This window comes from Aptenodytes patagonicus, chromosome Z (genome assembly GCF_965638725.1).
Source record: "Aptenodytes patagonicus chromosome Z, bAptPat1.pri.cur, whole genome shotgun sequence".
Classification (NCBI taxonomy): Eukaryota; Metazoa; Chordata; class Aves; order Sphenisciformes; family Spheniscidae; genus Aptenodytes; species Aptenodytes patagonicus.
Genome location: NC_134982.1, coordinates 57,233,434 through 57,250,858, shown reverse-complemented (window position 1 = coordinate 57,250,858; position 17,425 = coordinate 57,233,434). Strand labels below are relative to the sequence as shown.

Genomic DNA, 17,425 nt, shown 5'->3' with positions numbered 1-17,425 from the left:
CAGAAGCTTCCATGAAGTTCCTGCCATACTATCAAGTATCTGGAGAGCAACTCTGTTGGTCTGTGGAGGTGCAGAATTTGTTCAGAAATTGGTTTAAAATTACAATCCTAATATGAATATTGATATTCTCAAAATGAATATTGATATTCTTTATCCCATCTGTCACATTAATTCATGCTAATTTCTACACTAACTGTTTATACATAAAGACTTCACCTCATCCTTTCAATTCTTTAGGGTAAATACAGTCTAAGGGAGCTGGCCAATAGTAATGGCCTTCAGCCAAGAATACTGGCTGCTTTAGTATCAATAAGCTAACAGAAGTCAGAGCTTAAATAACATTTACACTGGGAATCAACTGTTACTGAAGAGTTTTGTAAACAATTACTCTCCTCAACAAATAATTAAAGAATTCATCAGTCACAACCTAGACTAGTAAGTAAAATTTTCACTACTAAAGCCACCTAGTCTCATCTAACAAACAAAAATAAAACACAAACTCATCTCTAGTAGGTCAGAGAAACAGCTGCCTAAAAACATTTTCAGCAATAGCCATTTTCTGAAATAAGCGAGGGCTAGTTGTGCTACCAAGAAACACCAGAGCTTTGCTTTTCAGAGGCTTACAGAGGCAGGCATTAATCATCTGTTGCACTTGAACCCAACATGGGTCTACAGCTTCCCCAGGTGTTTTTGAAAATCCCACCCTAGAGCACTCTAAGGAGGAAAGTGGGAGAGGGAGAACACAGCAAAGGGAAGGAAGAACAATGACAAGGAAATAAGAGGGTTCAAGACAAGAGATCAAAGACAAAAAGAAGGAAAGAAGATAATTTATCCTACCAGAGACAGCACCTCTTGTCAGTCAAGACAAGAAACATTGCCTCCCAAAAAGAATCTGGCACCAGGAAGTGGCAGAAGTGATGGGGGAAGACCAAATCTGACCTGAGGTAAGAAAAAAAAAAATGGAGTTATGATTTTTTTTTTTTTTTAAACTTTGTCTGTTGCTTCATCTTACTTCTGCAATATATTTTAAAAAACCTGGGATTTTTTTCAGCTGGATTTTGTCAGTGATGACAGTGAGATGATCCAAATCAAATGTGGAACAGGAACAGTAGCATTTTGATAAAAATGTGAAATTCTATGCAAATACTGAAAATAAAACCAAACTTAAAATACTATAGGGAAGCTGTATGCAGTGATAGCTGCAAACAGTATATGCCACTGAAATGTCCCAATGAGTCAAAAATTTGGAACAATGGACTTGCAGCTATAAAACTCACTGCAATGGAGTACAAGACCACTAATTCCTATCTTTAGGAAATTTTCCTGAGTGCCTTCTGGCAAGACATAAACTCTCCACCTGATATCCCACGTGCAAATGGGAGAAACATCATGGTCTCCTGTGTTCAGGTTCCCTGTTTAGTTGTAATAAAAAAGTTTTACCCAGGTCTCCAACTGAAAATGGGGTGACTTTTAGGGAAAGTCTCCTAGAAGCTCCAAGTAAAGCAACCACCATAGAAAGAATTAACACACTCATGAAATTCACTGCAGGGTGACAAATGGGCAATAAAAAGAGGAATTCTCGTACAAAGACAAATCAGACTAAGCCTAAAAAATTATTTAAATATTTTAACATTAAAAAAGATAAAAATTATGTCAAACAAATCCATCCTCCCCTTAACACTCATTCAAACTACATTCTCAGAACAAACCTAGGGGGCTGAAAACAAAAATAAATTTTTCCAAATATGTCGGAGGCTCCAGTGACTTCTACGCGTACCTAAAAATTAATTCCAAACTAGAACCAATGACTTCAAGTGGCAGAAATCAAGCCATCACCTGCACACACCTCTGAAACACAATTCTGAAACACAAAACTGCTCTATGGATAAAGAGCAGTTATGTGAGTGATAAAAATCATATTAAAGCCAAAGACACTTCTATGATGATGCCCCACAATTTTCACTTGGTACAGACCTCACTTACCAACTTAGTAAATGTCAATAAGCCAAATAAAACTTTTTAAATAGCTCTAAACTGAAACCTTGGGTTTATACATATATTCTAAAACAGTGAAACTAATGAGCTTGTGTCTATGCTCCAAACTGAATTCAAAATGGTCTTACTTCATTCTGTCAAAATTAATTGGAATAATGCTATGCAGAGATAAAAATGTGGATAACCATAAGGACCATATGTACAAAAAACAATAGAAGTAATTTCAAACCAGATGTTCAGGTGATGCTTCAGGGAAAGGTGTAGGAACCAAATGGGACATAAGATTTGAGATACTTGACAGCCACATTCGAATCTGAAACAGTTAAGAGACCTAGCGTATAAAGTTTAAGATAAAATCCAAAGCTTTAACTGTCTAATCTGGATATGAGGTAGCCTCAAGAACCTTCAGTGAAAAAGTTCTCCACAATCTCATTACATACTGTATGAAAAAACACTTCAGTTTTAATCACCCTCTTGAATTAATGAAATATCTTCTTGTATTTGGAAAGGGGGATTTCAGACTCTTATGCAGATGATGCCTTTCTTTCAGATTCCCTCTCCGTATCAGCCTTTGAGGTAAACTCCTTTTCAGTTTCCATCCATGCAGTAATTCCCCCTCACATGTGTCCTGGGTCACTAACAGCACTCTTTTTGAGTTCTCCAAACTCAATGTGCCCGAGCTGCTCACAGTGCCTTATAATGCTGTTTCTGAATGGGTGAGCAACACTGCTGCCTATAGTTAAGCTTGTCTACCTCTTCTCCATTATGACTCCATTTTCAGAACCTACAGCTACCAAACCTGCTTATCTATTCTAAATCCTGTAGAGGGAAGAATGCGTTGTGTATGGAGGATTTAGTCCATGTGATTCCAAGAACAAAAACCATGAAAACTCACAACCTTGCTCATATTAAAATATACATTCCTAGTATTGATCCATGATCAGAATACATAGGAAATACAATCTAACACAATTATATTCCTTTCTAGAAAAACACCACCTTACTCAGTGCACCAGGGCATATGGTGTTCAGTAAACAAACAGAAAAGTCTCTATTTGTTTTATCATCACTGGTCAGCCTGAGCCTTTATCACACACTTTGAAAAATTTGCATTGACTACGGATTTTCTCACTGCCTTTTCCCTGCAAGCATTTCACTATAGCATTTCAGTGCAGCACAAATATCAATGAATGAACTTTAACAGCACTTCTAAGCAGTATTTTCCTTCTCTTGAAATAGAGGGAAACCAAGGCATGTGAAGATTAAAACTGCAAGTCCACTGAATCTAGTTGCCCAATCTGAGATGCCAAAGGATGGATTTTTCAGAATCTTTGATTTTCTGGAGTTAACTGTTTTTTCAAAGCTTATCACTCAGTTACTACAGCTGCAGTCATGAATGCTCAGATCTCAAAATCCCAGATCAGGCCTTCATAACATAAGGAACAAACAGCTAACAGCCACCTGTGAATTCTTGCTGAAGTGATTTGCCTAGCAGTTCACATAACTCTGCAGCAGACGACAGGAGGGCTGATCTAACTCTCCACAACAAAACTCCACTGTCAACACCTCGACCATCCTTTCTTTCTGTAATGCCTCTACCTGCTCATTTGTTGTACACTCCCAAACACAGAGCAGTGGTCTAACATACAAACCCCTCCTGCGCACCCTAAAGGAGGCAGGCGTGCTATGGAGTAGACAATATGCAGCTGTGTAATTACACAAGGCAGATACTCAAAGGAGGTTGAATTAGTGCTGTCTGTGAAACCAAATTCTGGCACATCCCAACTCCTGAGTGCTGTTCTTCAAATCTGCTGCTGTGTCCAGCAGCTTCTTGAATGTAGTAACACTTTTTGTATTTCTTAACAGTAACTGAAGTAACAACAATAAAGACGCAACTATGAACAGTGACACCCACAACCCTTCCTCAAATGTTATCAGTAATGTAAACATGCAAAGGTATTTGAAAAGCTTTCTTCCTTTTATTTAACGTGTACGAATTTTATTTGTCCAGAACTGCTCAAGCAACTTGCATGGCGCTCTAAACCTCCCCTGAATCCCTTCTAGTCACCATTAGTTCAAACAAACATTTGGAAGTAAGAGTTATTTCACCATTGTCTTCTCGCTTCACCCCCACCCAATGATGTTAGAAGTATCACAGTTCTGTTCCAGTTTTTCTGCTTAAGATACTGGCTATCCACCTTTCAACACTGATCATTTAAATCTAATCTTTTTCTCTTGTTTCCTAAAGAATATTTGATCTATGGCATTACTTCGTATCACAAACCTGAGAGAAAAAATGGTCTCTCTTTACACATATTTTTGGAGGACCTTGTTCACAGACTCCGCAGGGACAGCAGCATATTGGTTCACACACAGTATGTTTCCTAAACCATCAGAGCCAGAAACCTTTTTTTAAAATTAAAACCTAGCTTCCTCAAAACCAGTAAGTATCTTGCCAGTTAAAATATCACTGATGTGTCCAGCTCTTTTTATTATTAAATGATGATTCAGTTTCTTACTAAAAGCAAACAACAGTTTAATAATAAATTACTCTGTTACAATGTTTCTAATAACATTTGCAGCTGTTTATTTTTAACATTAACATTTTTTGTGTCCTAAACACAGCTCTCGCTAGTTAAATTATTACACTAACTTGTTTTCAGATACTGCACTACACCTGTAGTTATATGCACTAATATGCTACCATAGAGTACGACTAACAACAGTAAGCAACACTTTGACATATCCAGTCAGAAAACACTTTGTCAGAGTCAAATGTTAGTGCAAATTAAAAAAAGCGCACTGTTTTATGTTACATGTACAACTTAATCTGGATTTATTTTCTACAAAACAGATCTAAGTAGCAGCAACATCTGAAATAATTTGTGATTATTCTGTATTGTGGCATAGCAAAATTCCATGTTTGGAGAAGACGTAAGCAAAGTATTACAATGCATCAGAAGGCAGCAAGTTATAACTGGTCTCACAGGTGCATGTTTCATTATCAAATGTAATACTTCACCAACACAGTATCTTGAGTACTTCGTATGAAAAATATGTAGTCTTGTTACCTGAATTAAAAGCTTTACATGCAAAAATAGATTAATTCTGCATTAGTGGCAATTCTATAACTGAAACTACATTAAATATTAAAAGTTACACATCACCTGCTGAGTGTTATTTGTCTTGACAGAAGTTCATAGTACCCTTCTGCAGCTCAAGTATGACACAGCTATTGCATTATTATGAGGGGCAGAAATTACTTGTTTTTAAAGTTTTCAAAAAGTTTGTTATGGATAAAGTTTTATTTATGTTTTGTATCATGATCATGCAGAAAATGTCATCAGCTCAGACTCCCACTCTGTTCATTGTACAGCTAGAAGACTAGAGCTAACATGACCCTTACATTAGCTGTTTTCAATTGGTTGGTATGTATTCAAGTGTAACTCTAGGATTTCTGGAATTTCAAAGACCAAGTTCTGTGTATTTCTTTTTAAGATGTACTTATTTACTCTTCTATTACAAATAAGCACTTGATTTAAAGATCTCTATGCAAGACATTTATACATACACACACAAAAAAGGGGAGCACTGAGACTCCAGCTCCCTTGAATACAAGGAGCTTGAAGCCAGGAGAGAACATTTGGAAACTCTACATGGTCCTGACAGTCACTGCTCTCCCTTCCTAGCTTTGTTACCACCATCCATGCACAACCTTACTTCACATGGGACTAGGATTAACTGCAGAGCTTTGCTGATTCATAAGAAATGCTGACAAACGGGCACCGTCAAAAACAACCACCACTTGCACTTCTGCTAGCTCTTTGAAGCTAAAAGAATACATCCCTTAGTGAAAATAAGAAACAAAGTATGGAACTAGGGCTGGGAGTGGGGTGCAGAGTATGCAAGACCAAGAACTAAGTGGTGCAGGCAGTGTGGCGCTGGGAGCCCCCTGGAGCTGCCAGGTGTAGGGAACCTGAAGCCAGGCCCTTGTATGCATGCAACTGTGCAGCAACCTGGTTTCACAAAAGTTGCAAAAAATGGTCTTCTAATGATATCCCTGAAGTTGTGATTCTCTCTTTTTCTGCTGTCCTGGGTGGTGTCTACTACCATACGAGACAATCATTGCCAGATACACGTCCACAGAAAAAAAATCTGTAATATGCAAAATATCTTCTGGTATACTTTCTAGAGTATAAAAAAAGATTACCTACCTGCTCCTTGTAGGCTGCCAAATATTACACCACCACATACTCCTCAACAGAGGGGCTAACCCAGAGAAACAGCATGTCGCTCCTATAAAGGGAACAACATGAAATCCAAGACCAGGGGATGACCTCATGTTGCATTCTAGAAAACCAAAGGCAGAGAATAGCTAGTCTCTTAACACCAAATCACAGAACAAAACTGGTTTTGAAAAGTTAGAAGCAACTAGCAATAGCAAGAGGTGGATAAACACTAGCAGCTACTCTTGACAGTATTACCAACAAAGTCTCTTAAACACTGAATGAACATTTCAAGAAAAAGCAACAATAATTCAAGTTCTAGTTGTGCCCATTTTCCTGAATTCAGGAGAAATGTGAGCCCAGAGCTCGTGTGAAATGAGAGCACAGTGAAAAGGCAGGCTGTGGTCAGACTTTTTCTGCAGGATAACAAAATCTCTCTTTTCTTTTTAAACAACCAATTGTATTTTATGGATTATTACACCATAGAAAACAGTCAAGAAATCCCAATAGAAAGTAAGCTTAAATCTCCGTAAGATGCTTCATGGCCTGTTTAAAGTCCCAAGACTTTGGAATTCCAAATTCTCCAGCATTTACCCTTCCAGAGACATCCTTTCACATCATAAAACTAGTACAGCATCCAGATTCTGTCAGGAGCAATCAATAAATCTTGTTTGTAACTTTGAGGACGGACCGTTTTAAAGGAAACACACAGAAGAGATATCACTTATTAAACATGATTAAAGCTTGCTTTTTCCCTATACCATATTCTTCCAAGACAGCCCTTCCCAAACTAGTCACATTGGATCAAAAACTGTCAGCTGTTAATGACACCATGCAGATCTAAAACAAAAATTACTTTTTTTTTTTTAATATTTCATTTCTAAGGATTTCCAGATTTCTAACAAAATTGTCTCCAAACCTCTTTTCCACGAAGTTGGGAAAGCACACCTCCCATACTAACATGAGTTATTCTAACTCTATAATTAAAGTTGACTACAACAAAACATCTAAAGGATGAAGTAAGAGGAGAATCACTGAGAAATTAAGAGACGGACCAGATTTTTAATAAAAATATATCACAAGGATATAGTGACAGATGTAATTTTTAATCTCACAGTGTTCTCATGGTTTCACTCATGCATGTGTGTGCGTGCACACACACCTGAGGAGTCTACATCCACAGTACAGAATTACCAAAACTCACACTCACTTATCAGGAAAGACAGACAATTATTCCCATTTTTTTTTCTAACTAGGCATGTTAGAAACATAACTAGAAAGAACAAACACTGATGAATCTGCTTCTGAAAGAAAATATTAAGCCTGGTTTCATTAACAGTCACTCCTTCTAAAAATATCAACAAATATGCAAGCAAGGGAATGTAATTTTCCCTGCTACAAACAGAACCTAACACACAACAGAAAAATTTATGATATAGCCTCCATCAGAAACATACTTACAAGGAAACCTACTTTCAAATTTTCTCTGTCTTAACGAAAAGGCTGCTCCAGGACTGAAATGTCTTTTTAGCAAACATCACCACCTTTTATAACAGTCCATGCACTTACCACTGAAAAACACTGAAGAACAACACACAATATCACTTCTGTAATTTTAACCTGTTCAAGCTAGAAAAACTTGTATTCTACTACTGTAAGAGTGTATCATGGATACTCTGCATCATAGCAGAGACTTACAGACTGCATAATCCCACATCACTAACAACAACTTTGTGATCAATGCTCATTTCATTCACTATTGTTAGAAACTGCATCTTTAATCATAAAGAAATCCAGCATCTCCACCCTCCTGGGAAAATATGTATTTTTATAAGGGGGGGGGGGGGGGGGGAGAGAGAGAGAAAGAAACTGGTACCCCTACTAAATTTTAACAAACAAAAAAAAGCTAGTGGATTCAGGGAAGAAAATTCTTCTAATACAGAAGCACACATACTTGCACAAAAAAAGAAGTCTGCAAAATATTGTGACGGCACACCGAAAATCCATCACGTATGCCGTTGTCCAGCACCAAGCTACCAACTAGATGCCAGCATTATTAACCACAAGTATTGAATTCTACTATAACATTTCTGTCAAAACATTTTAAGATTAAACAGAGAAATGAGAAATTAGGTAAGATAGAGCAAATGGTAACACGTGCTGAATTAAGTTCCTAACATGGCAGAAAGTTATCCTTTCAAGTGACAAACCCTGGTTTTACAGAGTATTTTAATACTAGCCCAAGCACCTTACCCGCTGGTAAGAAAGGACAGAAAAATCAAGCGACTCTCTCTCCTGTTTTCACACTCACATCTTCCTCCTTGTAGAAACTGCTTTCTTAGCTTCCAGCTCTCTCCATCCTGCTCCTTTTGATTAATCCTGAACCATCCACTGAACTCACCCACGGCAGTAAACACAGCGGGACCAGGGCAAACACACAATACACGTTTCTCTGATGGCCTCTCTTAACGCCTCAAAACATGCCACTACATCAGCACTAGTTTCCTCTGCCACAGGACAAAACAGAGAGAAAACAGGCAGCTCCCGGGGCTACCAGCACACAGGCTACCCCTCGGCAGGGCCACGCAGGCTGCCCGCACACCTCTTCCCCCAGGGCCCGCGCCAGGGCCCGGCTCCTCTCCACGCCCGCCGGGCGCGACCCCCGGCACCAAGCGGGGCCCCGCTCCCAGCCCGCTCCCCCGGGGTGCCAGGCCGCCCTCCCGGCGCGGCCCCCTGCCGCACCGCTCCCCCGGGGCGCCGTGCCCGGCCTGACCCGCCGCGGCGGCCGACACGTCGGCAGGCCGCCCCGCGCCGCCGCCCACCCCGGCCGGGCCCGACGGGGGCCGGGGGCGCCCCGCACGCCCGCCCAGCCGGGCCCCACCTCCCTCCGCCCGCCCTTCAGGCGGACGAGCGGGAGGAGAGGGGCGGAACAGCCCCCCGCCGCCTCCCCGCCCGCGCCCGCCGCCGGCCCGCTCCCGGCCCCGCGCGGCGGCAGGCCCCGGCTCAGCGCCCGGAGGGGCGGCGGGGGAGGCGGCCAGGCCCGCCGCAGGCCGCGCGAGGAGACGGGCCGTAACGGCCGCGGCCGCCTCCCCTCCCATGACACTGCAGAGCGGGGCCCGGCCGCCGCCCTCCGCCGCCGAGGCCTCCTTCCGCCGCCGGCTCCGCGGGCCCCCCTCCCGGCGGCGGCGGCGCCATGATGATCCGCCCGAGAGGGCGCCGCGCCAGGCCCTAACGCCGGGCCGGGCCCCCGGGACGCGCCCCCGCCGCCGCGGCCTGGCGCCCCGCGCCGCTCACCTTCATGTCGGGACATCCTACTCCAGAGGCGGCGGCCCAGGCCCGTCTCGGGGCTCCCGCGGGCTGCTCGGGCGCCGCTGCGGCCTGGCCCCCCGCCGCCGCCGCCGCACGCACGGAGCCCCGGTGCGAGAAGAGAGGGGCCGGGGGCAGGGCCGGGAAGAGGGCAAAAATACAAGAGGCGGCGAGGAACCAGCCGGCCTCCCTCCTCCTCCTCCTCCTCCCTCGCTCGCCCTGCGGGGGGCGGATCCGGCGGCAGCGGCTTCCCGGGCGCCGTGACACGGTGACTCTGGGCCCTGCCGGCTGCTGGCGCCGCCTCCCGCTCCGCTCCGCCCGCTGCCGCAGCGACGGCGGCGGCGGGCCTGCCCGCCGCGCTGGAGCGCTCCCGGCCCCTTCCCCTTCCTCCTCCTCCCGCCCCGGCCGCGCTTCGGGAGGAAGAGGAAATACCCCGCCGGGGCGGCGGCCCTCCCGCGCGGGCTGCCGGGCTGAGGGCGGCGGCGGGCCCCGCCGGCGGGGCGCCCCTGGAGGGCTGGCGGCGGCAGGGCGGGCTCCGGGGGAGGAAGCGGCCAAGGTAACGTGGCCCGGCGGCGGCGGGGCAGCTACCAGGACCGGCCTGAGCCGGGGGACGCGCGTTAATCAGCTTTTTATGTAAAAAGAGTGAGGAAAGAGTGGCGGAGACCAATGCGCATGCCCCGAACCGATTTTTCAGTCACCGATGGGGTTACTCATTCTGCCAGCTTTGGGGAACGGCTCGCTGCGGACTCCAGGGCAGGCACAGCGTTGATTTCCTTCTTATTTTTTCCCCTTCCCCCTTTGTCAGGCCTGCAGAGTACTCCTGCCAGAAGTGTCCTACAGTCAGGCTCCGGCTCGGTGAGGAGGGGGAGGCCCCACGTGCTGTCTGTCATCACACTCCAGACAAGTGTCTTGGTCTCTCCACAGCGTGAGAACTTTTCGTCCTGTCATGGTTGCTTCCTGCCCTGTCATGAAAGCAGGCTAGTCTTGAGATGAGTGAAAAACCTGCGGCATGGCTGCATTCCTTCCCTGGTCCAGATATATGGGGTACATACACCAAGCGTCTTGATTCTGTGCTGCCTTTCTTACTATGACTTCCTGGCATTCCCCCAAATTTCATCCTGAATAGCACCATCTCCCTCACCTTCTCTGTCCATGCTACTCCGACCTGCCTTCATTTTCCTCTGTTTCCATCTCTTACCCTGCTCATGGCATTCCTCTGTTTTGTCTCTGCCAGTCCAAAACCTCCATCTTCACCATCTTGCGCCACAGCCCCCATACATCTGCCCCAGCCCTGCAGTTCTTGTACATTCACATTGGTGAAGTACCTCCTCATTAGTCTGTTTCGAAGGCCGTGAGGGCCCACATGCCAGAGCGGCCTGAGCATCGAGCTGCAGTGAAAGGCAGGAGTAAACAGTAAGTGTTGAAAGGAGGAAGTGCCAGCCTCATTCCTTGCACCACCTCCCTCCCATGCCAATTCTATTATATAGCCTGTGCTTCTTCCCCTTACATGCATGTGTACACTTCTGTCCCTTGTACTCTGGCCACCTGCTTCACTTCCATCTTTCCCTTGGCCACATGCAGTTTCATAAACACAGTGCCTACTGAGAAGAGGGTAACCTGGATCCGGTCTGTCTAAAAGTCCAGTGGGTTGTGGGCATTTTCACTGGAAGCACGCAATACCTGTGCATTGGATAAGCTGTAGGAGAAACCGGGGGTCATTTTGACTAATGGGAGCCAATGGCTTCACTGCTTCTGAAAGCAGGGGAAGGGTCGGTCACCATGCAAGGAGTTTGCAAGAAGCACACCACAGATGACAAGAAACTGAAGAGAAATCTGCAACTGTCATAAAACTCGCTACCAAACTATGGAAGTGGAATCTCCAAGATAGTTCTGGAGGCAAAGCTGTGCCTATCTTGCAAGCATTGCACAGCAACAGTACACAGAGTGGGGCAGTGGGTCATGTGTGTCCTACTACTTTATTTTAGCACTGGCATTTTTAAATGCAAACAGTGGTTGTCTCACCCAGATGCAAAATACAGACCGTCGGGTTCTCTTGGCTGATGCTACCTTTCAGTCCCTAGAAGAGCAAGCTATCTTGCAAGCTGGTAACTCAGCTGGCTAGCAATATCTCGTCTCTGTGCGAGGCTGTGGTTCCCTGTGTACGAAACTCTGCCTCACTCTGAGCACTACGACGTTGTGTTGGCCTGTGCTCAGTTTTATCCTGTTTCTGGCAGAGTGGCCTCCCACAGGAGCTTCTCCCCATGCATCTGGTAGAATACAGACTGCAACCCAGGCATTTCGCCGGGACCAAGAAGATTCAGTCTTTGGTCGTGGAAGACCTTGGGCTAATCATCTTGTCTCTCCACGCTTCGGTTGCAAAATGGTTTAATAACCTTTCCTGCCTCTGTTAAGTGTTATTCACATGGATATCCCTTGAGTGCACATGGTCCAGCACATGCTGGTGAGCCCCTCAGCACACGACTTTTCTGAAACATCCCTGGTGCCTGTGGCAGCCAAGCAGAATTCTGCAGCCTCTTCTCCGTCTTTGGAGGCTCGAGTCCAAAATTAAAACTGTAATCCTGTTATTATATACTGTTTTCTTGCCTTAAGGCCAGTATCTATACCCAGTGAGAGAGTATAGATAAAAACCTTGGTACTTTTGGAATCACATTACAATATGCCTGCATATGCAATAGTGTGTAAAACACACCTGTGTTACAGCCTTCAGTGGGAATTTTGCTGGTTACCTCCTCTGCAAATATAGCAAATAATGCAAATGTAAGACGCCCAGGCTCCCAGAGACGAGCATGTGGCAACTGTGACTGAGTGTGGAAAGAGGAGCATAACAGAATTTGAAGGCCCTTTACAAGGTCATGGCTGTCAGTAGAAAATATTCTTATCTTCTTAGCATTAACTTAATATTCTATACTGTCCTTGTTTTGAACAATATTGTTTCTCAAACGCACATGCTGTTATTCCACAGGCAGAATGAGAAAGAAAGATTTTAGTGAGGTTTATAAAATTCTGGTGTGGATGGATCCTTCTGTCCCTAAGGGAAGAGCCTGCCGCAATCGAGTTTCTCATTCTTTCTCTCCCGTGCAGCAGAATAATCCATAGGTGAGACTTCCTATAAAGCCATGAGGAAAAAAATTTCAACGTTAGTATTTTCCTGATGGGTAAATGCAAGCTGAGAAATGAAAATTTACTTACCCAAGGTCATTGAAGGTCAGAGCCAGGCAAGGGATTAGAGACCCAGATCTCATATCTAATTAGGCCATTGTATAAGCCACAGTGAGAAACAGAAAAATGTGTGAATTTTCCCAACATGAAATCATAATATGATAAAATTTGTGCCTGGAAGTAATAAAATCCTCTGAAATAAGGAAGAGATGCTTGCGTGGCCTCGTGCGGTTCCTTTCCCTGCCACTGTAAAAGGGTTCAGTGTCTGGAGCGGAGCAGGTCAAGTTCGGATACAAAACTGAATAGTGACATCCTAGAGCAGAGCTCCTGAGTGGTAAAACTGTTACATTAGGAGCCACTTAGACCATTAATCTCCTTGAAATCTTTCACCCCTTTGTGGGCTACTGAAAGCCCACTGAAAGAGTGTTTTTACTTGTTTCAGTGCTATCCCTACCAGGCTTCATCCATTTGAGAAAGTGATCTCTGCTTCACTTTGCTTGGACTTCTCATTACCAAGGTTGGGCACCCACTACATGCAACACTAACTCCTTGTTGGTTTGATGGTTCAGCTTCACACTTGGAGGTAAGATATGCTGCCATCACAGCGGTATAAAACTTATATAAATCAGTTGCTTGGATCAGTCTGGTCATCATAAGATAAATATGGAGCTGTGATTGCATACATGCTCAAATGTTAAATTTGTACACCGATACACGTCAGGGCCTCCCACTACACTTTCTTTTCTAACTGCCACTTTTCTGCCTCTTCTTGCTCAGTAGTCATTCAACGTGATATAAAGCTGCTTACTGGCTGCGTTCAGCATGATCTGTAAAGAAAGCTTTTAAAATCAGAGAAAGACAGTCTTGCTGCTTTCTAATTTATAAGGAAAGACCTGAAAGAATTTTGTGTTCTTACCTTCTTCTGTTTTGTTTTGGTGTCTGCACCAAGGACACCTGTTCTGCCACGCTAATGGACCAGAAAACACAAAGGCTCTGGGACTCCTGTGGCTGGATGCTAGGTAGGAAATGGTATTTCCACATAAATACTCCTTGTGAACTGAATCCTTCCATGTTCCCAGGCCTACTGACTGTGTCTCGCAAACCAGCTTGAAGTGCCCAAAGCACTGAGGAACAGCACAAGCAAACTCGGAGTCCTCAGGAACATCAGATGGCTTTGCTTAGTGGGTCTCATTTAGAGCTTTTGCAACGGAGTACAGGCATCGCACTGGAAGAGGGTGGGGCTTGAATTTTTAGCAGACACATCCCTCCTGTGGGAACTGTATTTGGCCTTGGAGCTGAACTGATCTAAGCACAACTAAATATGCTAGAAAATGCTCATCGTCAGTTTAAACTTTATTAGAACTCCTCCTTTTGAATGCTGGACACTGCTGGGATGTGCAATGCAGATGCTACACTGCTATGCCCATACTTTACTGGCAACCAGCAGTTGCAGAAGCTGTTCCATTTTTTAGACGTGCAGTCCAGGTGTAGATGTCATGTCTGCCATCTTTCCTGAGCAGTGGCATCCCCATATTCACCTGCACATACCCTGAAGCTACTGCCTTCACCCCAGGCCATCTGTAACAGATTTTGCATGTTCCCAAAATCTTTTTGGAAGCCAGACAGGTGCCGTGAAGAGGTTAAGCTGATTGGTACTTTTACACAGTCAGACATACGCATGCAGGCACTGCACAGAATTCTAATATATTGCCGCTCTTTTCCTTCTATCAGCAAATATATCTGGACTTGGCAAAACCAGGAACTGTCTTGTTAATATCCTCACCTTTCCAGACCATTCCACTTTGGAGTCAGCATTCAGAAGGTATCCCAGATCTATCCTTCACCACTGAGAGCTTTCATCCTTCTCAGCAGTCAGTTTTTGATGTTGGTTAAGATACCAGATGTTGATATAAAGCTAGAGGTGCCCCAGCTACCTCTTTCCTATTTTTCTGGCCAAACCTTTATGAAGAATTTGAGCCAAAACAAACACTGAAAATTCATCAAATCATTCTGTCCTCTTACAAAAATATTCCAAACTGACCACATACCCTTGTAATGGCATGGTTCCAGTAGGCACACTGTTCTTACAGGACCTAAAGTCACAGTGTACTACGAAATAGAAACAGCTTTTAAAAATTCTCAAATTCCAGCTCTGCTCTCTGTCAGAAGAGGACAAAAAAACCCAATTATCCTTTCTTGAAATTGTCATTACTGTTCATTTGGAGGTTCCCCCTGAACCAACCGATATTCCTCTACTTGATCACCACAAATGTTGCTGTTTTCACTCCATTCTGTGTGAATGAATCAGAAACACAGCATCCCAAGCACTGTTCCAGCAAGGCTGAGATATCAGGGATGTATCTGGTTTACTCACAAAGCCCTGTTTCTGTGAGCAGGAGGAAGCAAATAAAACAATATCTGCTCATCACTGTAAACACATTTTCCTCTGCTGCTCAGATATATTTTATGCATATCTCTCAGGGCCATGCTACAATACTGGTTCAGGCTATGAGCTAGATTTTTATTACCCTCTGTTTTTTCTGCCCTTTTCTTCTCTGCTATCTCCACCCTCTTTCAAAACAATACCCACACTTAGGCAGGTTCCCTATGAATTCAAATCACTGAGTGACCCTATTTGACCTCTTTGAGTGCTGCTCTGTGCCTATGCTTACAGTGGATGCTGCCACCTGACACAGAAGAGAAGCTGCTCTTTGCAAAACATAGTGGTTAATCTTTGGATCTATATGCCTCTATTTCAGTAAAATTTAAGCCAACTGCTACCTTATGCCTAGACCTCTCAACTGACCTGCTGGGATCATATGATGGGTGGGATGCTATGATGAGATGGTACAATGGAGTCACATACCCCAGTCTCCACAACTGGCCCAAGACTTGGGGGGGTTGCAGGGGGCCTTCATGGATAGGTCCTTTTCCATGAGGACCCTTGTGAGCAAAGGGGCTCTCTAGAAGTCTCTGCAAAATCACATCAACTCCAGCACTACCCAGGCTAAGTGCAGCATGGCAAAGCATGGGAAAGCATTGCCCTGCACTGCTTGTATCTGCTATGCAGGCATGGAGCAGAGGAACAGAAAGCAGGTGAAACTCCTGTGGTGACAAAGAGACTGCTATCATTTGTTGGAGTGGGGGGGGCATTTCTGTGTACACCAGGCATTTTCAAACATGTGAGGACGTGGTTTCTGCAGTAAAAAGTCCATGCTATAAAGTGACAGCTGAAAGCTGGCAGCATAGGATACAAAGGGGATGAGGGTCATGTCCTTGCTATGGCTGCTGAGTGGTAATCCTGCAGTAAAATGGGTTATATCTCATCTTTTCCTTCCTCTTCTCTCCCTATAAATTTTAGCCTGAATGGGTCAGGCAAGCACAAAGCCACCAATGTATTAGCAATTAAAAAAAGAAATAAGAAAGCCAATACAGACTAACCTGGAGGGAAGGCACTGCTCTTACTGCAAATGCACAGAACTGCTGGGTGTGCTAGGTGGCTCTGTCTGGTTCAGCAGCAGATGCCTCTCCTGAAATTATTTGCTGTAATATTTTTAGCTGTTGTTAGTGAGGCATGAGTAGTGATTTTGGATTGCCTCGGGCCCAGTCATCCCTCATCTTCCCCTTCCTTCTGCAATGACACAAGAGAAAATGTCATCTCTGAGAGGGACCTAGCTGTGCTTGGGACACTGCTAATAACAAGCAGAACTCATCCAGCTTTTGGGGTTTTGTCCAGACATCCCCTTCTAACAAAGAATTAAATCTTGCCTAAAACAAATCTCTCTCATACATTTTCCCTATGAATGTCAGAAGCCAGGCAGTTTTCTATTCTCAATTTACAAGTTTTTAATTTTTCAGTTAAAGAATGATCAACATTGACATTTGAAAATGTATTTTTAAAAACAGATGTTTCTGGTTTTCATTTGCCCATTTAAAATCCTGAACACTCTCTCCTTTTATTGTAGCCTTCAGCTAAGCTCAGGGTCTTTGCAGGCTAGACTTCTAAAACAACTTAGCAAGATGATTGGCGCTACCACTCAACTGGTAGCAGAGTGCTGGCACAGTGCTGCAAAGGCTTGTAAGCTTGGGAGCCCTTCACACCAGCCATGCAGCTGGGCTGTGGGTACCTGCAAATGGTCATTTTGGCTCATTTTGCGGCAGAGAAACTGTCAGTGCAAGAAGCAGCCAGCAGAGCCAGTGAGCACCATATGCTATGATGTACAGGGAGAATGTGTTCTCACTGTCTTCTAGTAAAACCGGGAGTAAAACTCATATTCATGGTGTGGCTGAAATCTAGAGCAGGGGCAGATGTGCGTAAGCACCATGGCTCTGAAAAGGGAAGAAGGTTATCTACCTGCCACCTTCTTGTTCTGGTGACAAGCTTTGGCAGAAGGGGAAGGACAGGGGATGCACATCAACAATACAAACACAGTTCCCTTTTCCTTTTCTTTTCCTCCTTCCAAAGCTTCTTGGTAGCAGCACAAGCATTTATTCAGCTGTTCTTGGGTCCATTGGAGAGATGACTGAACAACAAACAGGACACATCAGGAAACCACTGAAGTAATTAACCAAATACACCTATACCAAGCAACCTAAACCCAAAAGAATGAGAAGCCCAAGCACAGCAAGACCTCTTCTGCAGTGGCAAGATCACTACTCATGAGCAGTACTGATACGGCAGCATTATACTTGTCACCCCACTGTTTCACATAAGGGCT

General features: G+C 44.4%; 1 protein-coding gene across 2 annotated transcripts in view; it reads right to left on the bottom strand.

Annotated features, from left to right (window-relative positions):
• The window catches only part of LOC143172486 (E3 ubiquitin-protein ligase KCMF1), a 55,173-nt gene extending 45,274 nt beyond the window's left edge, over positions 1-9,899 (bottom strand). Inside the window, exons 1-2 of one of the 2 annotated variants that reach the window (XM_076362012.1) lie at positions 9,516-9,560; positions 838-939 (exon numbers count right to left, since the gene is read on the bottom strand). Coding sequence is in view for 1 of the 2 variants with exons in the window: in XM_076362013.1 (XP_076218128.1) it covers positions 9,516-9,531 (16 nt within the window). In the remaining variant the exon portion in view is untranslated. Of the gene's footprint in view, positions 1-837; positions 940-9,515 lie in introns of both variants that reach the window. The other variant, XM_076362013.1, reaches the window with a different exon arrangement.
• Positions 9,900-17,425: the final 7,526 nt, after the last annotated feature.